A 22,986-nucleotide genomic window follows, 5' to 3' on the forward strand; every position below is an offset into this window, starting at 1 on the left:
GAAAAGGAATTTTGAGGGTTTAGCTGTACTTTAACAAATGTTACAACATCAATGTTTTTTTCAAGCAAGCGTAGCCTATAAAAATTATCTTTTATTTTCTAAACTTCACTTTGTGGCATGAGCTAAAAGAAAATAATGTTATCAAGGATCCTGTTCCTCTATTTTCTTTATTATGCCTTTACATAGAATTATATATTAAATACTACTATCTAATATAATAATGCATATATTTTCTAAAGCAAAGGAGATTAAAAAGTATAAACTTCCAGTTGCAAAATAAATGACTCATGGGAATAAAAAGTACAATGTGAGGAATACAGTCAATAATTATGTAGTATCTTTGTATGGTGATGGACAGAAACTAGACTTTTTGTGGTGATCATTTTGAAATGTATAAAATATCCAATCACTATGTTGTGCAGCAGGAACTAACATACTGTTTGTTAACTATACTTCAAAAACAAACTGATAGAAAATGAGATGAGATTTGTGGTTGCCAGAGGTGAGGGGTAGGAGGGAGAATTGGATGAAGGCAGTCAAAGGCACGAGCTTCCAGTTATAAGATAAATAAGGACCAGGGATATAATGTGCAACATGACAAAGATAATTAACATTTCTGTTTGTTGTATATGTAAGTTGTTAAGAAAGTAAATCTTAAGAGTTCTCATCACAAGGAAAAAATTAAAAAAAATTTTTCTTTTGTATCTATATGAGATGATGGATGTTTACTAAACTTACTGTGGTCATCATTCATGATGTATGTCTGTAAGTCAAGTCATGATGATGCTGCACACCTTAATCTTAAAAAGTGCTGTGTGGTGATTATATCTCCAGAAGAACCAGAAGAAAAAAGAAATAAGACAATGATATAAGAATATATTAAATAGTATTTTTCACTCTCACTACCATATCTTGAAATAATTTTCAATAAAATTTTAATTTAAAGTCTTCAATGCTCAAATTCAGGAAAAAAGATAACCTAAGATTAAAGTCAAAATTACAATGACATTAAAAATAACTCTTCTATAAGCAATGTGTCAAACGTGTACCTTTTCCTGCATTGCTTATCACTTGTGCCATCTCCCCATCACGTTAGAAAGAACCTTTAGAGCCATCGTCAACTCTTCCCTTTACCTTATTCCCCACACACAGTCTCATCTGTTCTACCACTACCATGCTTCTGTTATATGTCTCTTTACATCCTTTAGGCTACTAATCTAGTTCAGGCCTGTAACATCTCTCATTTAGAATATTTAAAATTAGCCTTTGCACTATTTTGTCTTTCATCTCTATCTTTTTACTCCATCATATGTACAAGCAGCCAAGTCATCCCTAATGACCCTCTTACTCTGCTGAAAACTTTTCAATGGAAATTTAATGCCTTTAGAAAAAAAATCCAGCCCCAGTCTATCATTTTCTCTCCCATTGTCCTCACTGGAGCTCAAGCCACACAGTGTTACTTTACTGTTCTCCCCCAAATGACATACATACTATTCTGCCTCCTTGCATTTGGCTCAGCAAGTTTTTTTGGACACATAATGCATATGTTCTCCACATCCTCACTTTTGAATGTTGAAATGGAGTCTTAAATGTCAGCAGACTGCTACTGCTGCTAAGTCGCTTCAGTCGTGTCCGAACCTGTGCGACCCCATAGGCAGCAGCCCACCAGGCTCCCCCGTCCCTGGGATTCTCCAGGCAAGAACACTGGAGTGGGTTGCTATTCTTCTGTAAAACCTTCTCCAGTCTGTCCAGCCATAACTATTTCCTCTTACTTCCAGTAGTGTTGTTTATACATCTAAATAGAACTTACACTTTCTTCCTTATCGTTCTGTTGTGTACCTGTCCATCTCTCTTTTTTTTCAGTTTCATTTCAGTTGTTCAGTCATATCCAACTCTTTGCGATCCTATGGACTGCAGCACACCAGGATTCCCTGTCCATCACCAACCATCTTTCTTATAAGATTACAAGTTCATGGCAGGTAGATATCACATATTGTTCACCTTTGTAGCCCCACAGTACCTGGTACAGTATCATGCTGAGTTAAGTGCTCAATAAATGTGGAATTGAACTGAATAAACCTTCTTTCTGCCTGATGTAATTAAGAAGCAAGACTATCAGGATTTATAATAAATTCTATCTTTAACTATAGCTCTGCTGTTATAATTGCTGCTTATTTAGAGAAAATAGTGAATGCATCTTTCAATCAAGCTTTGAAACTATAGTAACTATTCTAAGTTTGAATTACCTTATTAAGAAAATAAGTAGAACAGTAAGAACACTGAAATCTGAAGTAAAATAATGCCAATGAAGAAAGACCTTTTACTGTAGATTCAGCTGTATAAGTTCAACCAGTAAGCCACAAAGGCAGTCTTTTTTTTTTTACCCAGAAATTAAAAAGGGCAATAAGAAGCAAATTAATTAAAACTAGCAAGGAGACACTGGGTAGAGGCTGAGTTCTTAATCAGTAACTGGTCCTTCCTGCAGCTGGATTTGGATCTTCTCCCACTGAAGGGCTGAGTAGACTTCATCCCACTTAATTTCCAAGTCTGACAAAATCACAACTTGGAAGTGGTATGACTACTGGCAATTGTTAAGCACAGTAAATCCCTTCTCCTTCCATAACCCCCTCAAATGTCCTGCATTCACAGCTTTTTTTTTTTTAAATACCAGATGTTTTGTTGAAATTAACACATTCCTATCAAATGCATGTCAAAAAGACTTCTTTTTTCCCCACTGCATTCTATTTAATCCCCAAACTGTTTATCTGTTACACAGACAAATATTGCATAGTATTTATTGTAGGGGGAATGACAAGGAAAGTCGGGCTCATAGTAGGGTGGGATCCACTCCGGAGCAAATATTCCCACAGACAAATCACAGATGGGAGCCCTCTAGGTCATATCCCTCAAGAGGACTTTTTTGAACTTGCCGAACACAATATAAAAATGTTGTCGCAATCCCTAGCCCAAGTCATCTTCTTTGGGAAAGAGGGGGTGGGATACAGTTTTGTCTGTTGAATTCAAGTTTTATTTCTATGTCAACAAAGACTTTCTGTGTGGTTTCATCCATTAACAGATTCAAACATAGTTAACTAGATACAAAAAAAATGGCACAGTGTGAAGACATGACCTAGGATTGCTCACCTCAAACTTTCATCCCTCCAAAGTGTCCAGCTGTCACAAAAAGATCATTTCTGACAAACCATCATCTGCTCACTGAAATCTTTTTATGACTAGAAGCTACAAGTAAAACTTCACAGAAACGGCCGTTTCTGAGGATTTTTAAAAAAAAATACATGGATAGCAATGCCACTGTGAATAAAATGTCCCTCATGAAACAATTCTAGTAAGCAGCCTTGTGGCACCATGCTTATAAGTTGCAATTGTGCACTACAGGTAATATATAGGATGTTAAATATCACTCCCGTGGCCTTTCTTCAGGCTATTTCTGTTTCTCAATCATCTTATTTTTAGAATTAGTATATATAGGTTTTGCCATAGAGCATATTGTAAACTTTTTATTTCAGTTGTTTCACTTTATAATAGCAAAACTTAATAGCTGCAACTAGGATATTGAAATATTGTATCAACCTAAAAAGTCTCCCATAAGAACTGTGTTCCCATCCTTTATTAAATGACAACTGATGCAATTATAAAGCACGTAATGTATAAAAAACTCCTTGATTTAAAATTATAAATAGAAAACAAAATACTGATATGCCTCACCTTAGGTTGTATCTAGGTTTGTTCCTAAACATGAAAGTAAATTACCTTTACAAAATAATTTTGTTGTCCTATGGTTTACATGTTCAGAGATGCTTTAATCTTCATTTCTCGCTTCCCTTGCATAGGCTTCTAACATTTTCTTTAATTACCTTATCCACCTAAGTAAACAATCACTTCACTATACTAAGGGAACTGAATGCTTTTATTCAAACATTTATTTTGATCTATGCCTAATTCCCCATAGCTACTTAAGAGATGCAAACATGTGAAAAATTTACCCCACATCCTCAAGGAACTACCCATCTAGGTAGGGAAGACAAGCAAGAAACTAAGGACACTGCAAGGCAAGATAAAGCAAGGCCTGTAACCGAGGCACCAAGCAGTGTGTAATGAGCACACAAGTGCAGCAGCAGTAACTAGGAGGGTTTGGGAAAAACCCTGGGTGAATCCTTTAGGAAACAGAAGACAGAATCTGCCACGGGAAACTGGAGAGCCATGAGTGTTTACTAATTTATTTGCTTTGAAATGTTTCAATTTTCCTGCTGAAAGGTTTTCTTAGTCTTGAACTTAAAATGGAATACACCTAAGGCAAGAGACAGAACAGCAGCAATCAACTCTGACATTGAACAATTCCTCAGAATTTCTGCTCTACCAGGCCCCCTATCACCCTTTCCTCCCACCTCTTTGGCCTATGAAGTAAGCCTACAAATGACACTTAAATGTCTTGTTTAGCCTCACTGACATCCGAAAGACAAAATACACTACTGATTTCTGGCCTGGCATCCCCAAGCCATTTACTGGTTTCTCTTCCACTGCATCATTAATTTGCCATGTTGCCTGCCATGAAGAATCTCTGGTATGGGGGGTCTTGAATATGTGAAATGACAACTTCTTATATTTGCAAAATTCTTGAAAGCTTATTAAGAAACATGTGACATGGACAATGTAACAACCAACACTGATAGTAAGCTTAGAATTAACAGGCAGTATATGAATATACATTTTGAAAAGTATCTTCCTTTACAGAAGAAAAATTTAATATTTTTTTAAAAACCCCTTCTGAAAACAGATTTCCAACAATGTATTATTTGTTTCAGAAAAAGAAAAAAATTTGAGCGTATTAGGAGCAAAAACAGAAGATATGCACAAAGCCTATGATTCTAAAGCTTTTATTACCATTTACCTCAAAATTTTAAAAAGGTTATGCACCCCTGTCTTCCAAATACTTAGATCCCTGAATTCAGCTGCACTAAAAAAGAGACACAATCTGGATCATTTTATATTTTTAAACCCTATGATCGTAAGAAATCTAAGTCTGGTAAAACTGATAGAGTCCATGACCAAATACATACAATTCCTTTTTGAAATTCCTTTCTTATTAATATAAGAAAAATGTCAGTCATGGATATATTTGTCCTTTATTTATATAGCTGTTTCTTGTTTTATAAGTTGCCCTAAGGAACTTCAAATTAGAAAAATGAAAACTACGGCAGTAAATTTGGCCCAAATCACCTAGAAATTTGGAATTTGTTTCCTTAATTTTAATTTCCAAGGAACAGACTAATTTCTTCCTTCCAAAATGTCTCCCTTTTGATGGAGTGTGGAGAAGAGCAAAACCAGGGCTTTTCATCTTCAGTCCCTGATGGTGAAGCCTTCCCCAAACCCTTCAAAAGTCACAGTAGATTCCAGTGGGTTATGCCTGGGTAGAAACCTGCAGGCTGAACCAGCGTTCCATGGAAACTGGCTGATGTTAAATGCAAATATTGCACAGAGAGAAATCAAAGCTTGGGAAGTGTGTATCCCTGAGAGAATGATCCATTCTGATGGGAGGAGTTCAGAACACAAACTGAACTGAGAGGATGGTTGTGAAGAAAAAGAGCACATGAGGGAGACATTGCACCACAGGATTCTAAAAGCAAAGAGAACCCAGGAGAAGTTGAGTAAGACTGCAATGAACAGGCTGAGGGTGTAAGGGAGATTTGGGGGATACTGAGTTAAGAAACTGAGTCCCTGAATGTAAAATTATTCAGTGTTTTTTCCTGTTAGCTGAGACCAGGGGGTACTAGCTGAGTTAGCAGAACAAATAGCTTTAAGAAGTTTTCATGGGAGAAGAAGGAGCAGTGTCCCTGGAGGGGAGCAGTATAGCACAGTGGTTGGGAACAGACTTTGACAGAATCAGGTTCAAATTCAGGTACTGTCATGTAGTAGCTGTCATTCAGCAAGTCACTCAACCTCTCTAAGCCTTGGTTTTCCCTAACTGTAACATAAGTGAAATACCTTCAATCTCATGCAGTTGTTGAAAAGATTAAATGAGGTGACTTATATAAAATACTTAGGACAGGTCCAGCACACCTACAAAGATAGAAATTATTATTGTGCTTAGGAAATATAACTAGTAGTATGTTAGAGGTATGTTTGAACATAAAGGGAAATCTAACAGTAAACTATAATCTCCCTCTCTCTCTCTCTCTCTCTCTCTATATATATATATATATATGCATTTCCTCCAGGCTTCTCAATACTGATATCCTGTTACACCTGTAGTTTTGGTTCAATCACTGCAAAGGCATTCTTCATTTTATGCCAAAAACTTGACCCAAGGCAGATAACTTGAGAGTGAGACATTATATTACAAAATGATTATAACAGGGTGCCTTGAGACAGTATGCTTAACATAAAACTAAAATAAATAAATTTACATGCTGTTATGGATACCTTCTATTGTGAAAATTGTAGTGACAGTCTCTGGTGATGTCATAAGACTTGTGTTCTAACTCTCACAGAATTTTCTGTGATAAACTGTTGGGGGTACTAAAAATTCTAGTGCCAGTTCTATCTTGGAATCTGTGGACTGTCTGGCCCAGCCAATTTCAGAAGTCTAACATAGGCAGTGAGAGAAGATGCAGTGGTAACAGCTTCAAAGGTTTCAATAAGGAGCCAATGAAAATTGTTATGAGTGGGTTGGTGGGAGTCAGTTGTAAAGCTGTGTATCTTAACCACTCCTAAACTTCTAAAGATTCAGCCATTACTCAGGGGGCACGTTTAACCACTGCTGGTTAATGTGGCTTTCTATAAAGTATAAAGTGCTAAATACAGGCAATCTTTGACTTCTAGTACTTCAACCCAAGCTATGTGGTAACTGGAGCTGTGGTGGTGGGTTTAGAGGTGTTTGAGAATGAAATGACTACTTGGAGCGAGTTCCAAGTCAATGGAGAGGTTCATATAGAAGCTACATGCCCATTTCTTGGAAGACTTTAAGAGAGATAAAAGTACCTGATGGGGGTTGGACTAGATGACTTCTAAGGATGCCTTCCCACTCTATGGTTCCATGGTGAGCATCAGTTTAGTCACTTATAGCACTTACAACAAGAGACTGACTTGATGTTAACCTGCTTTCTAAAGTGTACTGGGTAAGGATCCCTGTCTTCCGGCTCAGTCTAGCTCCAAGTGGCCTTAAACTATCCCTCTCACTACCAATCAGCGTTGGCAACTCCTGCCAACTCAAGTACACTGGCAGCAAGAGAAGGTGACAAACCTAAGCTAACAGAAGCAGACAGAAAGGGAAGAGAGTAAAAATGGTTCTTAGGATCAAGGGAAGTTGCTCCAAAGTCATGAGCCTGGTTTCTGTTGATCTGCTTTGATGTGGCTTGCTAAACTACTACTGAGAGCGATTTCAAAACGGAGAGACAAAGATGTAAAGCTAATCACTGCAAGTCAATGTGTTCAGTGTTCTAATAGAGGCCTGAACAAAGTGCTATAGGAATACAGAGATGGACCAACTTTACTGGGGAGTGTCTAGGAAATCTTACAGAGGAAGTAATGAGCAAGCTGAGTCTTGAAGGATGAGTAGGAGTTGACTGGCTGGAAATGGAGAGAGGTGTGGTTGGCAGAGAAAAAAAAAATGTTCAAAAGCCACAGAGACACGAAGAGTACATTTGAGAAGTGGGAGTGTGCATGGCTGGAGTGTGAGGTTAAGGTCTCGGATGCTGTGCTTTTGAAGGAGGATGGGAATAGGAACTGGGGGGAGAGGCAGGGGCAGACAAAGAACGGTGGCACTTTAGAACGTGAACTTAATTCTGAGTGAAATACAGGCTTTGGAATGACTGATTTTACTCTAGAAAAGATGGGTAGGCAGAAAGGGCATTCGTGTCGCAGGTATAGTGTATCTTAGTCACTCAGTCATGTCCAACTCTTTGCAACCCCATGGACTGTAGCCCACCAGGCTCCTCTGTCCACGGGATTCTCCAAGCAAGAATACTGCAGTGGGTAGCCATTCCCTTCTCCAGGGAATCTTCCCAACCTAGAGATCGAACCTGGGATCATCTCCTGTATTCCAGGCAGATTTTTTACCATCTGAGCCACTAACAGTAAACGAGGAGAGTTTAATCATGCCAATGGGTAAGTCTGTGTCCATTCTGTCTGATGGGGTAAGTGTGCTGTTCTAAGCAGTAACAAAAGCTATGACAAGGACGATGCAACAGCATGGGAGGGCACAGATGCTTAGACAGCAGACGTACACCTTAGTGAGCTGATGCATGAAGCATGGGAATATCTTAATACACCAGAGATGACAACCTTAAAAGGCAGTCTTTTCAAAAACTGTCTTTTAAAAAGGAGCAATTACATTTATAACATGTCTTTATAACCTTGTGAATTTAACATAGTCATCCATTCACCACTGAAGTGCTTAAGAGTTGCTTCAGCTGAAATCTACTATTATCTGAGATGGCTCCCACTCCCAGCCACTACAGGAAAGAGGAATTAAGACATAATTTCTCCAAACTTCTCTGAGGCGAGGGATCAAACCAGAGATCTCCCCTTTTGTCCGCAGCATTTTCAGGCCTGTTGAAATCCAAACTGTGTTCTCAGTCCCACCACTACTCCTAAAACCTCTTTTTTCCAGTTTCACACTGGCTCCCTTCAAAGGGCTTTTGAAAAGAAACTAACATTTTGAACATTCTTTTTTTTGAGAGTCAAAGCAATTATTATTGGACTTAGTATTAACTTATTTCTGGGCTTCTCAGCTGGTAAAGAATCTGCCTGCAATGCAGGAGACCCCAGTTTGACTCCTGGACATTCCCATGGAGAAGGGATAGGCTACCCACTCCAGTATTCTTGGGCTACCCTGGTGGCTCAGACAGTAAAGAATCAGCCTGCAATGTGGGAGACCCTGGGTTCGATCTCTGGGTTGGGAAGATCCCCTGGAAGAGGGTATGGCTACTCACTCCAGTATACTTGCCTGGAGAATTTCCATGGGCAGAGGAGCCTAGCAGCCTATAATCAATGGGGTCACAAAGATTCGGACACAACTAAGCGAATAAGCACACACACCTATTTCTTAGATATTCAGTTTGGGGTACTCCAAGTATGGCGTGTTTCATATGCTGAGACAATGCTGAGGTTTGGGGTGTGGTACTGAATCAGCCACATGTTCTTGTCTGAAGCCCCTTGGAATCAATCCACTGCCCAGGGTCTAGGGTGCAGGCTGTCAATCAGAGCAAAACAAAGCCAAGTGGCCCAAATGGGGATTGAACCTGTGACCTCATTAGCAATGTCAGTCTAGCCACAGTGTATGGGTTATTTATTGCTCTTCATAATATTGCAACGCAGCTCCACTTATTTCCAAGGCTTAGCAGCCTTCTCCCTACTTAGGTAAGCAAATCAATCCACCCTCCTTAGCCAAGGAACAGCAGAAGGGCATTTTGAAGAATGATTTAGATTTAAAGTAGCCTGAAGAATTTAAGAGAGATTCTCTTTCCTCCCATCCTTAGTGAAATGGCAGCCTTTTAAATCAGTTTTGTGGAACATATAAAGCAGTCCTAAAAGTAGTCAGGTCTAGGAACAGGAAGTTGAGTTCTGGGCAATCCCTTTAATTAAAGCTTCTGAAGGATTTATTTTATGGCTTTTTCTAATCTTCTCTTTCACCACTAGAAAGGACACAAGAGTTAGTACTTCAATGTATAAATTTTTAAAATGAGGCTTAAAAACAGAAGAAAACCTGCTAAACCTGATTTGAATGATGAAGCCTATAGTTTTCATATATTTATTTACAAAGTAGCTTCATGGGCTGAAGTAAAATTGTGAAACTAAAATTTTTCTGAACATGAGACCAACTATAAATCTATACTTTATGAATCTAATGAATTTTCTTCACTTTTAAATTTTAAACATGCTGAAAAGGTACATTTGATATTAACAATGATTAGACGTACATTCTCAATAGAAGTTATTAAATACTAGTTTTCACCTTTAAAAATCCTTAGCACCTATGAAATTCTTATTCCAGATTTTTTTTGTTATCATTTGTTGATGTCTACTTTATTTATTATATAACTATGGGTGTTTTAATTAATTTCATTAACAAGAAGCAGCTCAGTAAATGTAGCTGTCATAAGACATATTGAATGCTTGCTTTTTATTTAAAAAGTGAGAGAGAATATAAAAAAAAATCTGGAAATTGTTTCTAAGACAAATATATTTATAATGTAAGATAAAGGGCTAACAATTAAGTGTTTAGGTGTTAAGGAACACCAAATTGTTATCAATAATGAAAAGGAAAATGTTTTCCAAAGGCTACTACTTCGGATATCCACATCTGAGGTAGTTGAAAGTTTGGGGGAAGGGCAAAGATCACTGAAGAGGGCGGTTTCTTTTGCCTATTAAGGAAGTCTTTTAACAAGTATTTGCTCATGCTCATAAAATAATAGCTGAAAATTTAATATGAAATTGCTACCCCCAAACTTAAACATTCAATTATTTTAGAGCACTCAAATAACTAGTAACATTGTCCCTTAGAGAGGTAAGTGTATATTATTTGCATGATATTCTAGACCTGAATAATCACCTTGAGCATACATTGGTGTTAGCATCTTCTTCTTCCAGAACACTAAGTTACAAATCCATTCTCTTGTTCATTCATGCCCTAATGACTCAAATACTTCAGACATTTATAAGTAGACCCAATATTTAGTTTTTAAAATGTTCAGACAAAAGTAAATATATTGTTAAATGCCTATGGTATGATTTTAGACCACATCTAATATGATACTAATATCATACAATATTTGTGTTCTAATTTATCTTTACCACTTCAGTCTTTCACCCCCCAAAAAATGAAGAATATTTCAAGCAGTGAGTCTCAGGAAAGGATGTAGATATCAGTTTACTGGACTGGAACAAAACATGAATTTACTTTAATGGGACAAAAGGAAAGTGAAATCTAAACTATTAACTTTTAGTTTTCTTCATTTGCCAAGCATCAGGGCTATATTCCAACTGGTTCTAGACACTCTTTGGTGAAGAGCGTGTATATGTGTGTGTGTGTGTGTGTGTGTGTGTACATACTCTGTTTCTGAGGTTTTATTTTTTTCCATAGCAAGTTCATTCCCTTTCCCTTTAAAATATTTATTAGTAAAATCTCTCAGAATACCCAATACCTTGTATATGGTCACTTTGATAATAGCAATTTACACACATCCCTATAACCTGGACTTTTGTCCACATAGGAAAACAGAAACCAAAAAGTGGTATAGTGTTTTGCTTTTACTCAGAGTGAACTGGGAGTGGACTAAAGAATCTCATAAATTGCTTTAAATACATTTCTTCTTTTATTACAGATGTAGAATGTCTGTTTATCCAGTATAACTTCCCCTGACGCTTTGGCAAAAATCACTTTGTACCTAGGACTATAATTATTTATATAACTTATCTCTCCTACTATACTATAAACTCCTAAGGCAAAGTTTAGACTAGATTTACAGGATGAACTGTTTAAACATAATTAAAGGAAGAAAAAGCAACTTTTTAAGAGCAAAGGGGTAAAGTTTAGAGATAGATGTAAGAATAGGTTTAATTTCTTCTAGTTTACCCTCTCCTTATGAAACACAAAAACTAAGAGCTCTGACAGAGCAAAACACCATTTTCAGTTTCTCCCACACCTTCACCAATTTTCAGCTTCTCTCACATCTTCACCTTCTTACTGAATTTTGACCCAAAGGCATTGTGCCTGGGTCTCAAAGAAGCAGAGATTCCAACTGGAGACTCTGAAGATCTGGAAGATGTGATAAGGAATTAGAATCTTATATACTCGATACACTTAATTTCTGTGGCAGTAGGTGGTATATGAACTCCAACAAGTCTCTACAACTCAGGAGTCATCACCCATATTGGGAATGGTTCTTGCTGTTTGGTTTCTCCTGCCACATTCTCTTGCCCAGTTTTTGGCCACATCTCTGCACATTAGCACAACCATGGAATAATGAAGGCGTGCATTAAACTAGTGGCTAAAGTGAAGATTCCAGATTCAGACATACTATATTTAGCTGTGTTATTCTATGGATAATTTTGAGTAAAGGGCATATAGCAACCTAGGTTCCAAACTACACCTCAAATTAAATGCTTATAAAATGTGACAAAACTGAAACTAACAAATGAGGCATAAATTTTAGGACTCAAGCCATGCTACCATTTGTAAAAGGTAACAAAATGTAGATCATAAATTAAGATAATTAATTTTGCATAGTGTTTTTGATAGATCTAATTTCTGTCTCAAAAAAACATATTTTAGCAAAGAGCCTTGCCACAGACACTTGCCAAAAATAGTCTGGCCTTAACATCTCCAGAATGAGCTTCACTGACAATAGGGTATAGTCAGAAGTGACTCATGTACAACTATTTTTTTTTTTTCCATAAGAAAAATCAATCCCGGTGATGCTACCATGAGGAGTTGGGGAGCTTGTTTAAACTAATTATTCACAATGAGCCAAGTGTAGTTACCTAAAATAATCAAGAATAAGAACGATCACAAAAGAGTCTGCCCCGCTGAGGGGGAAAATATAATTATGCTGCTTACAATGCTTTTAAACTCATACTGCTTTAGAAAAATGCCAGATTACAACACCAAAATATAAAAGCAAATTTGGTTTACAATGAATCTACTTACCCAAAAGTACCCAATCTAGCCAGGACCTTTGAAAGTAATAAACTAGGTTGTTAGCTATTTGCAGTATCTCAAAAAGCCTAATAGTAAGTGAACGTTTATAACATGTAAATGAAAAAATCATCCTTTCTCTCTCATCCCCCCACCCCCCCACAAACACACTCTCTCACACAAAGCAAAACACATCACCTTTCATACGAGCACCCTATTCCCTAGAAAGAATACACCTCGCTTGCCATTTTCTCAGAATTAAGCAGTGCAACAAAGTAGTATAGTTCTGAATCAAGTTCCAGATACTGCCTGCACCTGCATAATTATTTCATTGCCAAGCCATCTTAAGTACAACCAAGTAAAGCAGAAGAAAAGAAAGATAGCCTTTTAAGTGTGACAATAGGCCATATTCCTGTTTTACGAAATAAGGCCACATCTATTAATCACTTATATATTCTAGAAAAATTACTATCAACTTGAATTTACATAAAGAAATAGACCTACACTTTGCTGGACAATTTATTAACCAAGATCTTAAGGAATTTTCTTCGACTGAGATGTTTATGTTCATCTATACTAATTGTAATTCTCCTTTCTATAAAACTATATAATCTAAGTACTGAAAAAGAGGAAATAAATTTGTCTTTGCTTTCTAACATGTAAAAGCCACTAATGCAACTAGCTTGATAAATGCTAGAAATTATTCATTTTCAATAGGGATAAAGAATACTTCTACCTTGACATTTAGACCACTAATATATATACTAATTTGTGAACCTTAATTTCACCATGGATAAACTTTTATCAATAATTCTGAGCTCTCAGTCTTGCTTCTTACTTGCTATAATCTTTCCTGCTTTTACCCAGGTCAAGGAAATAATAGTCTACTTAATAGTTCCATGTTGTAATTCTCACAAAGTTTTCCTGCTACCTACATAGGAACTATGTATTTTTACAACTGGGAGAAATCCTCGGCCTATATATAAGGTCTTATTTCAGTCTACAATAAATCAAAATTTTAATTAGGAGAACGTAAAACTGGGCTATGTCAAGTATTTTAATTTTAAAGCAGTATATTTATACATAAAAACTTAATGCAGATTAGGCATTCATTTACAAAGTACCTGGTCATTTTTCTTACACTTAGGTTTTATTTATTTTTCATTTAATTTTATTTCATTTGCTTTCAGAATTGTACCTTTTTATATAAATTTATTTATTTTAATTGGAGGTTAATTACTTTACAATATTGTATTGGTTTTGCCATACATCAACATGAATCTGCCACGGGTGTACACGTGTTCCCCATCCTGAACCCCCTTCTCACCTCCCTCCCCTACACTTAGGTTTTAGAGATTAAGGGACCACAAACAAACTAGATCACTATCTTCTGTATAACGGTTAGCTTTTTAAAAGAAGAAAGGGCACTCATACAGATTTTTGCATGCCCATGTTCATGGTAGCATTATGTGCAATAGTCAAAAAGTGGAAGCCATCCAAGTTTTCATGCATGGATGAATATATAGAAGATACATATAATGGAATGTTATTTAGCCTTAAAAAGGAAGTAAATTCTAACACATGGGTGAATCATGAAACCATGCCAAATGAAATAAGCCAGAAAGACAAATATGGTATGCTTCCACTTATGTGAGGTACCTAGAAGAGTCAGAGTCATAGAGACAGAAAGTATTAGAATGATGGTTGTCAGGGGCTTAGGAAGGGAGAAATGGGGAGTTAGACTTTAGTGAGTACAGAGTTTCAGGTAGGGAAGATAAAAAAAGTTCTGGAGATGAATGGTGGATGGTTGCATCATCAATGTGAATGTACTTAAGGCCATAGAACTATATACTTAAAGTAGTAAATTTTATGCTATGTATATTTTACAATAAAAAAAGAGTACAGCTGAGTAACATGAAGAAAACCGAATAATATCTAGTCACAGATGAAAACAGTGAGTTACCAGATATCCTATTTTTTTTTAAAGGACACCTATATCTGACGAGTCTTTAATTTCATTATTTTTGGTTTTGTTCTCTCCTTCTCTTTTATTCCAAACCTACTAAGTTTATTTGATTCCATTTATAAGTTTTATGATTTATATATAGGTTTTAAGACTGAAAGACCAGACTCCAAGAATCACCAACTGTTATGTTCAAAAGAATCGTATTCTTCTTGGAGTCTAACCCACAATTTACATTCAGGCAAAGAACATGATTTCATTTCATATGATAGTATATTTTTGTAAAAAGCATTATTCTTTTATACAATATTAATCCAAGTCAATTTTCTTCTGACTAGTCTATGCAACCATGAGTTATATACTTTTTATAACCCCATCTATGGATTTTCTGAAATTTAAAATAATATTCTATACTTCATCTTAACTGCTAACTAGAATTTTTGAAGAATTATTGACCCATGATTAAACAACTTATAGGAACCTGCTTTCAAGTTCATTATTTTCACCAGGAAGCTGCAAAACATACATTCTCAGAAAATTTTATTTTATCTTATCTTAAATGTAGTAGTTAAGATTAAGAGCTTGCACTTTGCAGTCAGATAGCCTGGGTTTGAATCCTGCTTCTACCACTTACTAGATGTGTGATTGGGCACATTATTTAAATTCTCTAAATCTCAGTTTCCTTGTTTTTAAAATGTGGATATTAATACCTAAGAGTTGTTGTGAGCACCATGCATATAAAGCTCCTCTGCAGTATCTGACATGTAGAAAGTTCTTAAAAAACAGGAGCTATTAATATCACTAATAACAACAGCATGTAGAAATAAGTGCCCTATGCCACTTTTAAAAATGACACCACAGTTTTGACTCTAATATGAATCCAGAAAAAAGAACAACTGTGTATTTTGAGACTTGTTTTCTTTGTTCCTCTCTTCCAAATAACTTCATTCTTATTGTCATATTAAGCAAAAAAAGAAATTAAGTCCAACCAAAATAAGACCAGGTACGTATGTGTGTATACACATACACAAACACACATCTCTCTCTAATGTGCTGTATATGATTTCAGCAAGTTGTACAGAAACATGGGGGAAAAGTTGAAAAGTAAACAGGAAGAGTAATAGACTGCATTTGTATACGTACGAATACAAATATAGGCAAATTTCTAAGTTCAGAAAAAATATACTGTAATTCTTCTGGTAATTGCCCTAGGAGACAGATCCACAAGTTTTATCAACGTACACAAGAGAATTTCTTTTTTTTTTTTTTTTTTAAAGTAAAAACAAACTGTTACTACAGTTACTGCTACTAAGGATTTCTAAAGTATACAATATTTGATACTGGGATTTCTGCCACGGTTTCATTTGAAAGTACAAGGGTTTTGTATACTATCTACTTGGACACACCAACTTTAAAGAAAAATGGAAATTTTATAACATACTTCTGTTTCTGAAAATGTGTTCCTTGGAGCACTAATGGCATAACATAAGAGGGTGGGAGGATAAAAGGGTTCTGAGAAACCCTGCAGTGAGCAGAGCTGTTTAAAGTTGTTTAGCTAGTGTTCCCAAAATTTATTTGGCCATAGAATTCTTTTTTCAAGCAATACCAAGGAACCAGTATTCCTCATAACAACTTATTTTAGGAAATATATAATAAATTGCCTTTCATTAGCTATTTAAAAGGTAATTTTATGCACCTGTCCCAAAAAGATAGTCACTTGCAGAATTTGCTAAAGTCCCAAAATGAGTCCATGATATTTCATGTCAGGGAAGAAAATCTAACATGCCTAGATTTATATTTGTACTATCTTGTAGTTATTTCCAGAATGTGTGTTTTAACCCCTATTCTGCCTGTTATTTATTTATTATTTAATCAAGTCCAAACACCCCATTTCTAATACCTGTGAAAATCTAAGAATCTATGTGACTCTCTAAGCCTTTTCCTTTCTTTCTGGGCTTTGGCGTAAGCTAAGACTACCCTGTAGCTATGAGTTACATCTTCAAATATAAGAATACTAATCTCAGTTACCAGCATTTTAGTAACTGGTGATATGAGCTGCATTGATGCAATTATATAGTAAAATAATAGAGCTTCTACAACATTAATCCTGAAGCAACACAGTGACTGATTATTATTGATACTTCATTCCCCTGACATCTCCCTAACATTCCTATAAACTATATAAAGTACTGTAAACACTGCTTTATCTACTGGAGATTGAGCAGCTTGCCCCAAGTACCAAGAGTCAACAGGGACCAATTTCCTGTTGGACAGACACCGTGCATTTTACAACTATAGAAACTGCATCAGATAATCACCCTGAAATATGAACAAAACAGGAAATTCCTTTACTAATAGCTTATTATTTAAGGAATTTCTTCTTTTGAAATAATTTTAGAACACAATTTGCTTGAAATCTAAACTTGAACCAAAAAAATCTGATGGCATGCTAGATAGCTTTTTTGTGAGTTCAGAAATTAAGAACAAAGTTTTAACAACTGTAATGAGCCATTCATTACTTTGTCCTTGTGTTGGATGAAACAAAATAAGTAAGCTACAGTTAATTCTGGGTAAAGCGAGAATGTGAATGATTATGCTGTCAGGCTGTTGCATCACTTTCTTCTTAGGTTCTCCCTTCAATTCCAGAAGTACATAAAAGTGTAACAGAATGGGTGAGGCGGAATAGACATCAACAATTTTTTAAAAGCCTAACAAAGAAGACACAATGTTATTATGGAAATAATACATGTAAGTAAATCCATGGATATTTGGTCATTGATTTTCAAGTTATACAAAAGAAGCTGATCATTGAAAGAAAAAAAAAACACTTAAAGACATTTATGGCAGAATACATGTAATCACAGTATTCTATATTATGATAATATATATCAATAACATTTTATCAGAGATATGGCAAATGGTCGAGGAGAAAAAAGTCTGACATGAAAAGAGTCAAGAATGTTGACAATTCAGGAAAGGAAAAGGAGTTAAGAATCAAGTTTAAGTTTCATAAGGTTTTTTTTTTTAATGTAGAAGTAGAGGTAACAAAAATTGGTCTTCACCTGGTAAGTGTGTACTCCCTGAGTCCTGAATGCAAATTCATGGCAGAAAAAGTACCTATGCATCCACGCAATCTTTTGTCTCGACCAATCTTCCATGTTACAAACAGTGGGCTGTAATGGAACATAAAAATAGGGTAAATCAATCAATTCAATTCAAAGAAATATTTGTTGAATATTTACTATACCAAGGTTAGGTGCCTGAAATACAGAGACTAGATGACAGGCCCTCAGGGGCTTAGCTGCATTTAGAAACAATTATAGCTACACTGTATTAAATGTATTCCATATGTTGGTGATGTTAGTCACTAAGTGTCTGGCTCTTCTGAGACTCCATGGACTGTATGTAGCCCACCAGGCTCCTTGGCCCATGCGATGTCCCAGGCAAGAATACTGGAGTGGGTTGCCATTTCCTCCTTCACGGAATATTCCTGATCCAGGTATTGAACCCACATCTCCTGCACTGCAGGTGGATTCTTTATCATCTGAACCACCTGGGAATCTCTATATGTTAGAAAGTCCAATAAGTGGTTTTAACAGATTATGTTAATCCTCATCAACAACTCTAGAGGCCTGATACTATTATTAACATTTCCAATTTTACAGATGAAGCAGTACCACAGTTAATACATCATGAAGTAGGAACTCAAACCTGGCCAGTCTTGACTACAGAGCCATTACTGCCTGATTCCTCATTTAAAACTCAAGTCACTGATTGAGTCCTAAGTCTAGTCTAGAAAACCCAGGTAAAAAGCAACAGATTCAATAAATACTTACTGAATGTACAGGGTGGGGGGTGCAAAGCACTGTGAAAGGTGCTATTGGAGATACGTGCTATTGGAGATGGTGCTATTGTAGTTGCCTAAGACACAGTCTTTGCTCTCTGAGAGCCAGTATAGGAGGAGGGCTTGTTCACAGCTAACTAACACAAGGCAAAAGGAACTAAGCACTAGAAGCCCTGTCCAAAATGCCACAAATTAAGCTACTGATAGGAGAAAATTTCATCAAGTGTGATCATCTTCAGCTTGGCCTAGAAGAATGAGTAGGGTTTGGAGAGGTAAAGGACAACAGCAAATATTAACAAAGTAATACTCTGAAACCAGAAAGTTTATTTCAATTTTTAGATAAAATTACTGCCAATAAATAAAATCTTTCAAGCATTAAATATCAAAATGTCAATTAGAATGGCAACAAGAAAATAATTTAGTTGTTTGGATTGTTGTTTTAAGAAGGGTAATATAGTTTTTTCTTGTTTGAGTTCATGGTCTGCAGACTTTATTTTTATATATTCTTTTTAAAAATTCATTTATTTTTAATTGGAGGATAATTGCCTTACAATGTTGTGTTTATTTCTGCCATACATCAACACGAGTTGATGGTATAACACGCAATAATACAGTTTAAAATGAAATTTAATACAGTAGATGTTTGGATTCTGCGGCAAAGCACTCACAGCCTCAATTAGTGGTTAATTTTAAAAACAATCCTTTTATAAATAGAAGCAACTTTGTCAGGTTTTATGAAATAAATTCATACATTTTAGAACATTTTGTAAAAAGATTAACACTCTATAGTTGGGGATGGCCCCTGTTAATATGAGTATTCACAGAATTTGGTATAACATAATATACTTCAGCTTTCTAAAAACTAAAATTTTATGGGATATAACATATGTCATATATTTCTTATATAGTTATGTATAATATATTTATATTTTTATATTAATATATTTATAAGTTTATATTAATACACTGAAGAACACATTCTTTATTTAATGTACTCTCTAATCAGTCATCAGCAGTTGGGGGAAAAGATACCCTATTCAAACACTTCAGTCACCCATCTCAAACATTTAAATTATGCTGTGTTCCAACAAGTAACCACAATGGCAGAGAGATTCCCAAATAAATAATCGAAACCAGGGAGCAGTACTAAAAATTACCTCCTTCTAAGAGCCAAATGCCCAGAGGGATTGAAAAAGATGACTAAGTGTAAGGCCAAGTTTTGTCAGTTATTATTCACATGCTGGATGACCTATACTAAAGGTACTAAAATAAAAAGCAAAAGGTAAATTCTAGGGTTTTTTCTTTTGGTTTGTTTTCTATATCATATGTACTATATTATAACTTGATACAGGGTTCTAATGCTCCAGCTGAAATTTTTCTCTAATTGCTCTTGATTACTAGTTGATCAGGAAGATAAGTATTAGATGGGATCACTTTCTCACCAATTCTTCTATTACTTGTACAAATACTAGTATCCTAAAATGCACACATAGTGTCTTTAAAGATGAATTTTGTCTCTTCATTTTTCACCTTCTAACTTGGGGTCAATGTCAGTAATCATTAAATGAACAGTAAGATGTCAATCCTCTCCCATAACAATGCCTATACAAAAGATCTGTATGTAAGATCCCTTGGGAGATTCAGAACAAAGTGAATCATTCTTTACCATATATAACAATATGTCTTTAAAATTCCATGATGGCTTCTCAATAACACAGAACTAAGTTGTATATTCTCTTCCTCAGTGACTTAAGTGGGAAACCTAAAAGTAGGAATGAATTTATTTGCTGTCAAAAACATGAAAGTCATTTAAAAGTACTTTTCCTTCAATCCTCTTATTTACCCCACTAAAATAGATAAGCATACAATTTTTGCTGTAATCCTGTCTATTCAAGCAAACGTTCGAAATTTGCAGAGTAAATTTAAAAACAACACCATTAAACGCTATATTATGCAATGTGTTGGAGGGTATTCAAGCACATAGTGGGAGAAATTATATACTTTCTTATTTGTTGTTGTTGTTCAGTTGTTCAGTCGTGTCCGACTCTTTGCGACCCCATGAACTGCAGCATGCCAGGCTTCCCTATCCTTCACCATCTCCCAGAGCTTTCTCAAACTCATGTCCATTGAGTCAGGAATGCCATCTAACCATCTCATTCTCTGTCGACCCCTTCTCCTCCTGTCTTCAGTCTTTCCCAACATCAGGGTCTTTTCCAATGAGTTGGCTCTTCACATCAGGTGGCCAAAGTATTGGAGCTTCATCATCAGTCCTTCCAATGATTATTCAGGACTGATTTCCCTTAGGATTGACTGGTTGATCTCTTTGCAGTCCAAGGGACTCTCAAGAGTCTTCTCCAACACCACAGCTCAAAAGCATCAATTCTTCGCACTCAGCCTTCTTTATGGGCCAACTCTCACAGTTTCTTATTAGGCTATGCTATGACTGATGAAGGAATGATTCACTCAGAGGGTAGAGTGCTAGAGGATAAGCTGCATTTTGCCAGGCTCCCCTGGCCTGGGAGAACAGGTGCTCCATAATAAGCAAGGGCACAGAGAAGTAAAAGCACACAACACTTTCAGAGACCAAGAAGTAGTCTGACAATCCTGATAACTCATTATGGTCTCTTCCATATTTAACACTCTATGAATTGTAGGCACTGTTGAGTATATGTTCTCAAGAGCCCTCATAGAGGTAGAGCAGATGCAGGACCGCCTGTACTCTCCCTGTTGCTTACCTGCCCCAGGCAACATCCTCTTTGGTGGGGGTGGTATTGCAGGGAAGTATCTGTGTCAAAGATGGGAGGGACTGCTACTTGACAACCCCACTGTATTTAGGACAGAAGCCTGAAGATGGAAGAAACCAGACCTTTAGTAGACAGAATGAAACTACTCCTTCAAAATCTGGGACTCAAATTTCTCATTTGCAAATGCTCAAAGTCTTTTATAAAGAACATGTTATGTGGAAATTAAAAAAACCCAAACATCTAAAAGCAATATTTATTTAATGGGGAAAATAACTTGGGAAGTTAAGCATTTTAAAGTAGACTGAAACAGAATAAAGTAGACTGAAACAGAATAAACACGATGGAGCACAAGAGATTGTATCTTGTATATGGACAACTACTTTGTACAGGGCAATGGCTATGGGAACATTCAATACATATTGTCTAAAAATAGCAACAAAAGTTTTTCTTTTCCTAACACACAGAGGGAAGAAATAGGCAATTTCATTCTTAAATGTTATTAAAACATATGAGTTCCCAAAAGCATATAAAACATCAGCATAATCAGAGACAGATCAAAGCAGAAAAAGGGACTTGAGCCTGTTGAGAGGAGCTGCTTACTCAATGACAGGGAAATTAAAAAAAAAAAAAAAACAGTTCATAGTCATAGTAAGACAAAGAGTGAATGTTTTTTGAAAATACTTTCACTATATGATTTTAAATACTTTCACTATATGGTTTGAGGCCATCAACATACATTGAAAAAAAATGCTACAAACTAAAAAGGGGTTCAAAATGAAATGAAATATTAATGGAAATGTTTATTTGAAAGTAACCAGACATAACTTTTCAAGGAATTTTCCCACTCCTGAACAGTTTGTGCCACTATGTTCTGAGAAATGTTTTGGGGAAAGTAAACGCTCTCCATTTTTCCAAGTCTGTAGAGGAAGTGGAAGTAACCACCTAATCTAGGTAAATCCTCCCTGCCAACTGACAGACAGTACTATCAGGTCAATAGTAGCTCTTAGGGGAAATGCAGTTGCGTGGAATCAGCAAAAGTCCAGAATAGCAATGTAAATCTGAGCAGGATACTCCCAAGTTACATGCCACTTCCTATGCCTCTCTTCTAAGACTATTATATTGATGTAGATCAGGATAGATTAGAAATATGTTTGTGGGAGAGGGGTACAACCATGAAAAAGGCATATTTACTTAATATATTTACCATAATATTTCCTCTGCCATACCAAGGCAAAAACAAGGGTTAAAAATATCTTTGGACATTAGCAAGCCCCTACTCTGGCAATTTACTCTTCTTTTAGAATGAGATTTGTAGGTGGTAACATTAACAATACAATGTCAATCCCCATCAATATACTAATGAATGACTGCTATAGGAGTCTTCAACAAGGTTATTTATATTATAGGTAGATACAGGAAAAGTGATAAGTTCCTCTAGCTTGGTTCTTCTGCCATCAAACAACGATTGCTTTTCAACTGAACTCAGGCTCCTCACCAACTTAGTCCACTGTATTACTCATAACATCCAACTCAACATTGTAATTCCACAGTACCTAGAAGCTCAGAGAACCACAGAAATGGCAGTCTTCCTTCCACAACCAGATTAAAACCTTTCATATCCTATTTCAACACAAAGAAGCTATATATTTCATTTCCAAAATGTATAAACAACAGATTCAATTTGTTAAAATGTACTCAATTATCATTAAATCTCATATTAGTCTGCTCAAGTCACCATAACAAAATACCATAAACTGAGTGGTTTAAACAACAGAAATTA

At 36.0% G+C, this 22,986-nt stretch overlaps 1 protein-coding gene across 3 annotated transcripts in view; it reads right to left on the minus strand.

Annotated features, from left to right (window-relative positions):
- Positions 1-22,986, minus strand: part of AMMECR1 (AMMECR nuclear protein 1) — a 114,130-nt gene that overhangs the window by 38,714 nt on the left and 52,430 nt on the right. For 2 of the 3 annotated variants that reach the window (XR_011463189.1, XM_005905775.2), the window contains exon 2: positions 17,681-17,791. The exons of the other annotated variant lie outside the window; for it this stretch is intronic. Coding sequence is in view for 1 of the 2 variants with exons in the window: in XM_005905775.2 (XP_005905837.2) it covers positions 17,681-17,791 (111 nt within the window). In the remaining variant the exon portion in view is untranslated. The remainder of the gene's footprint in view (positions 1-17,680; positions 17,792-22,986) is intronic. 3 annotated transcript variants of the gene reach the window in all.

Source organism: Bos mutus, chromosome X, assembly GCF_027580195.1.
Source record: "Bos mutus isolate GX-2022 chromosome X, NWIPB_WYAK_1.1, whole genome shotgun sequence".
NCBI classification, from domain to species: domain Eukaryota; kingdom Metazoa; phylum Chordata; class Mammalia; order Artiodactyla; family Bovidae; genus Bos; species Bos mutus.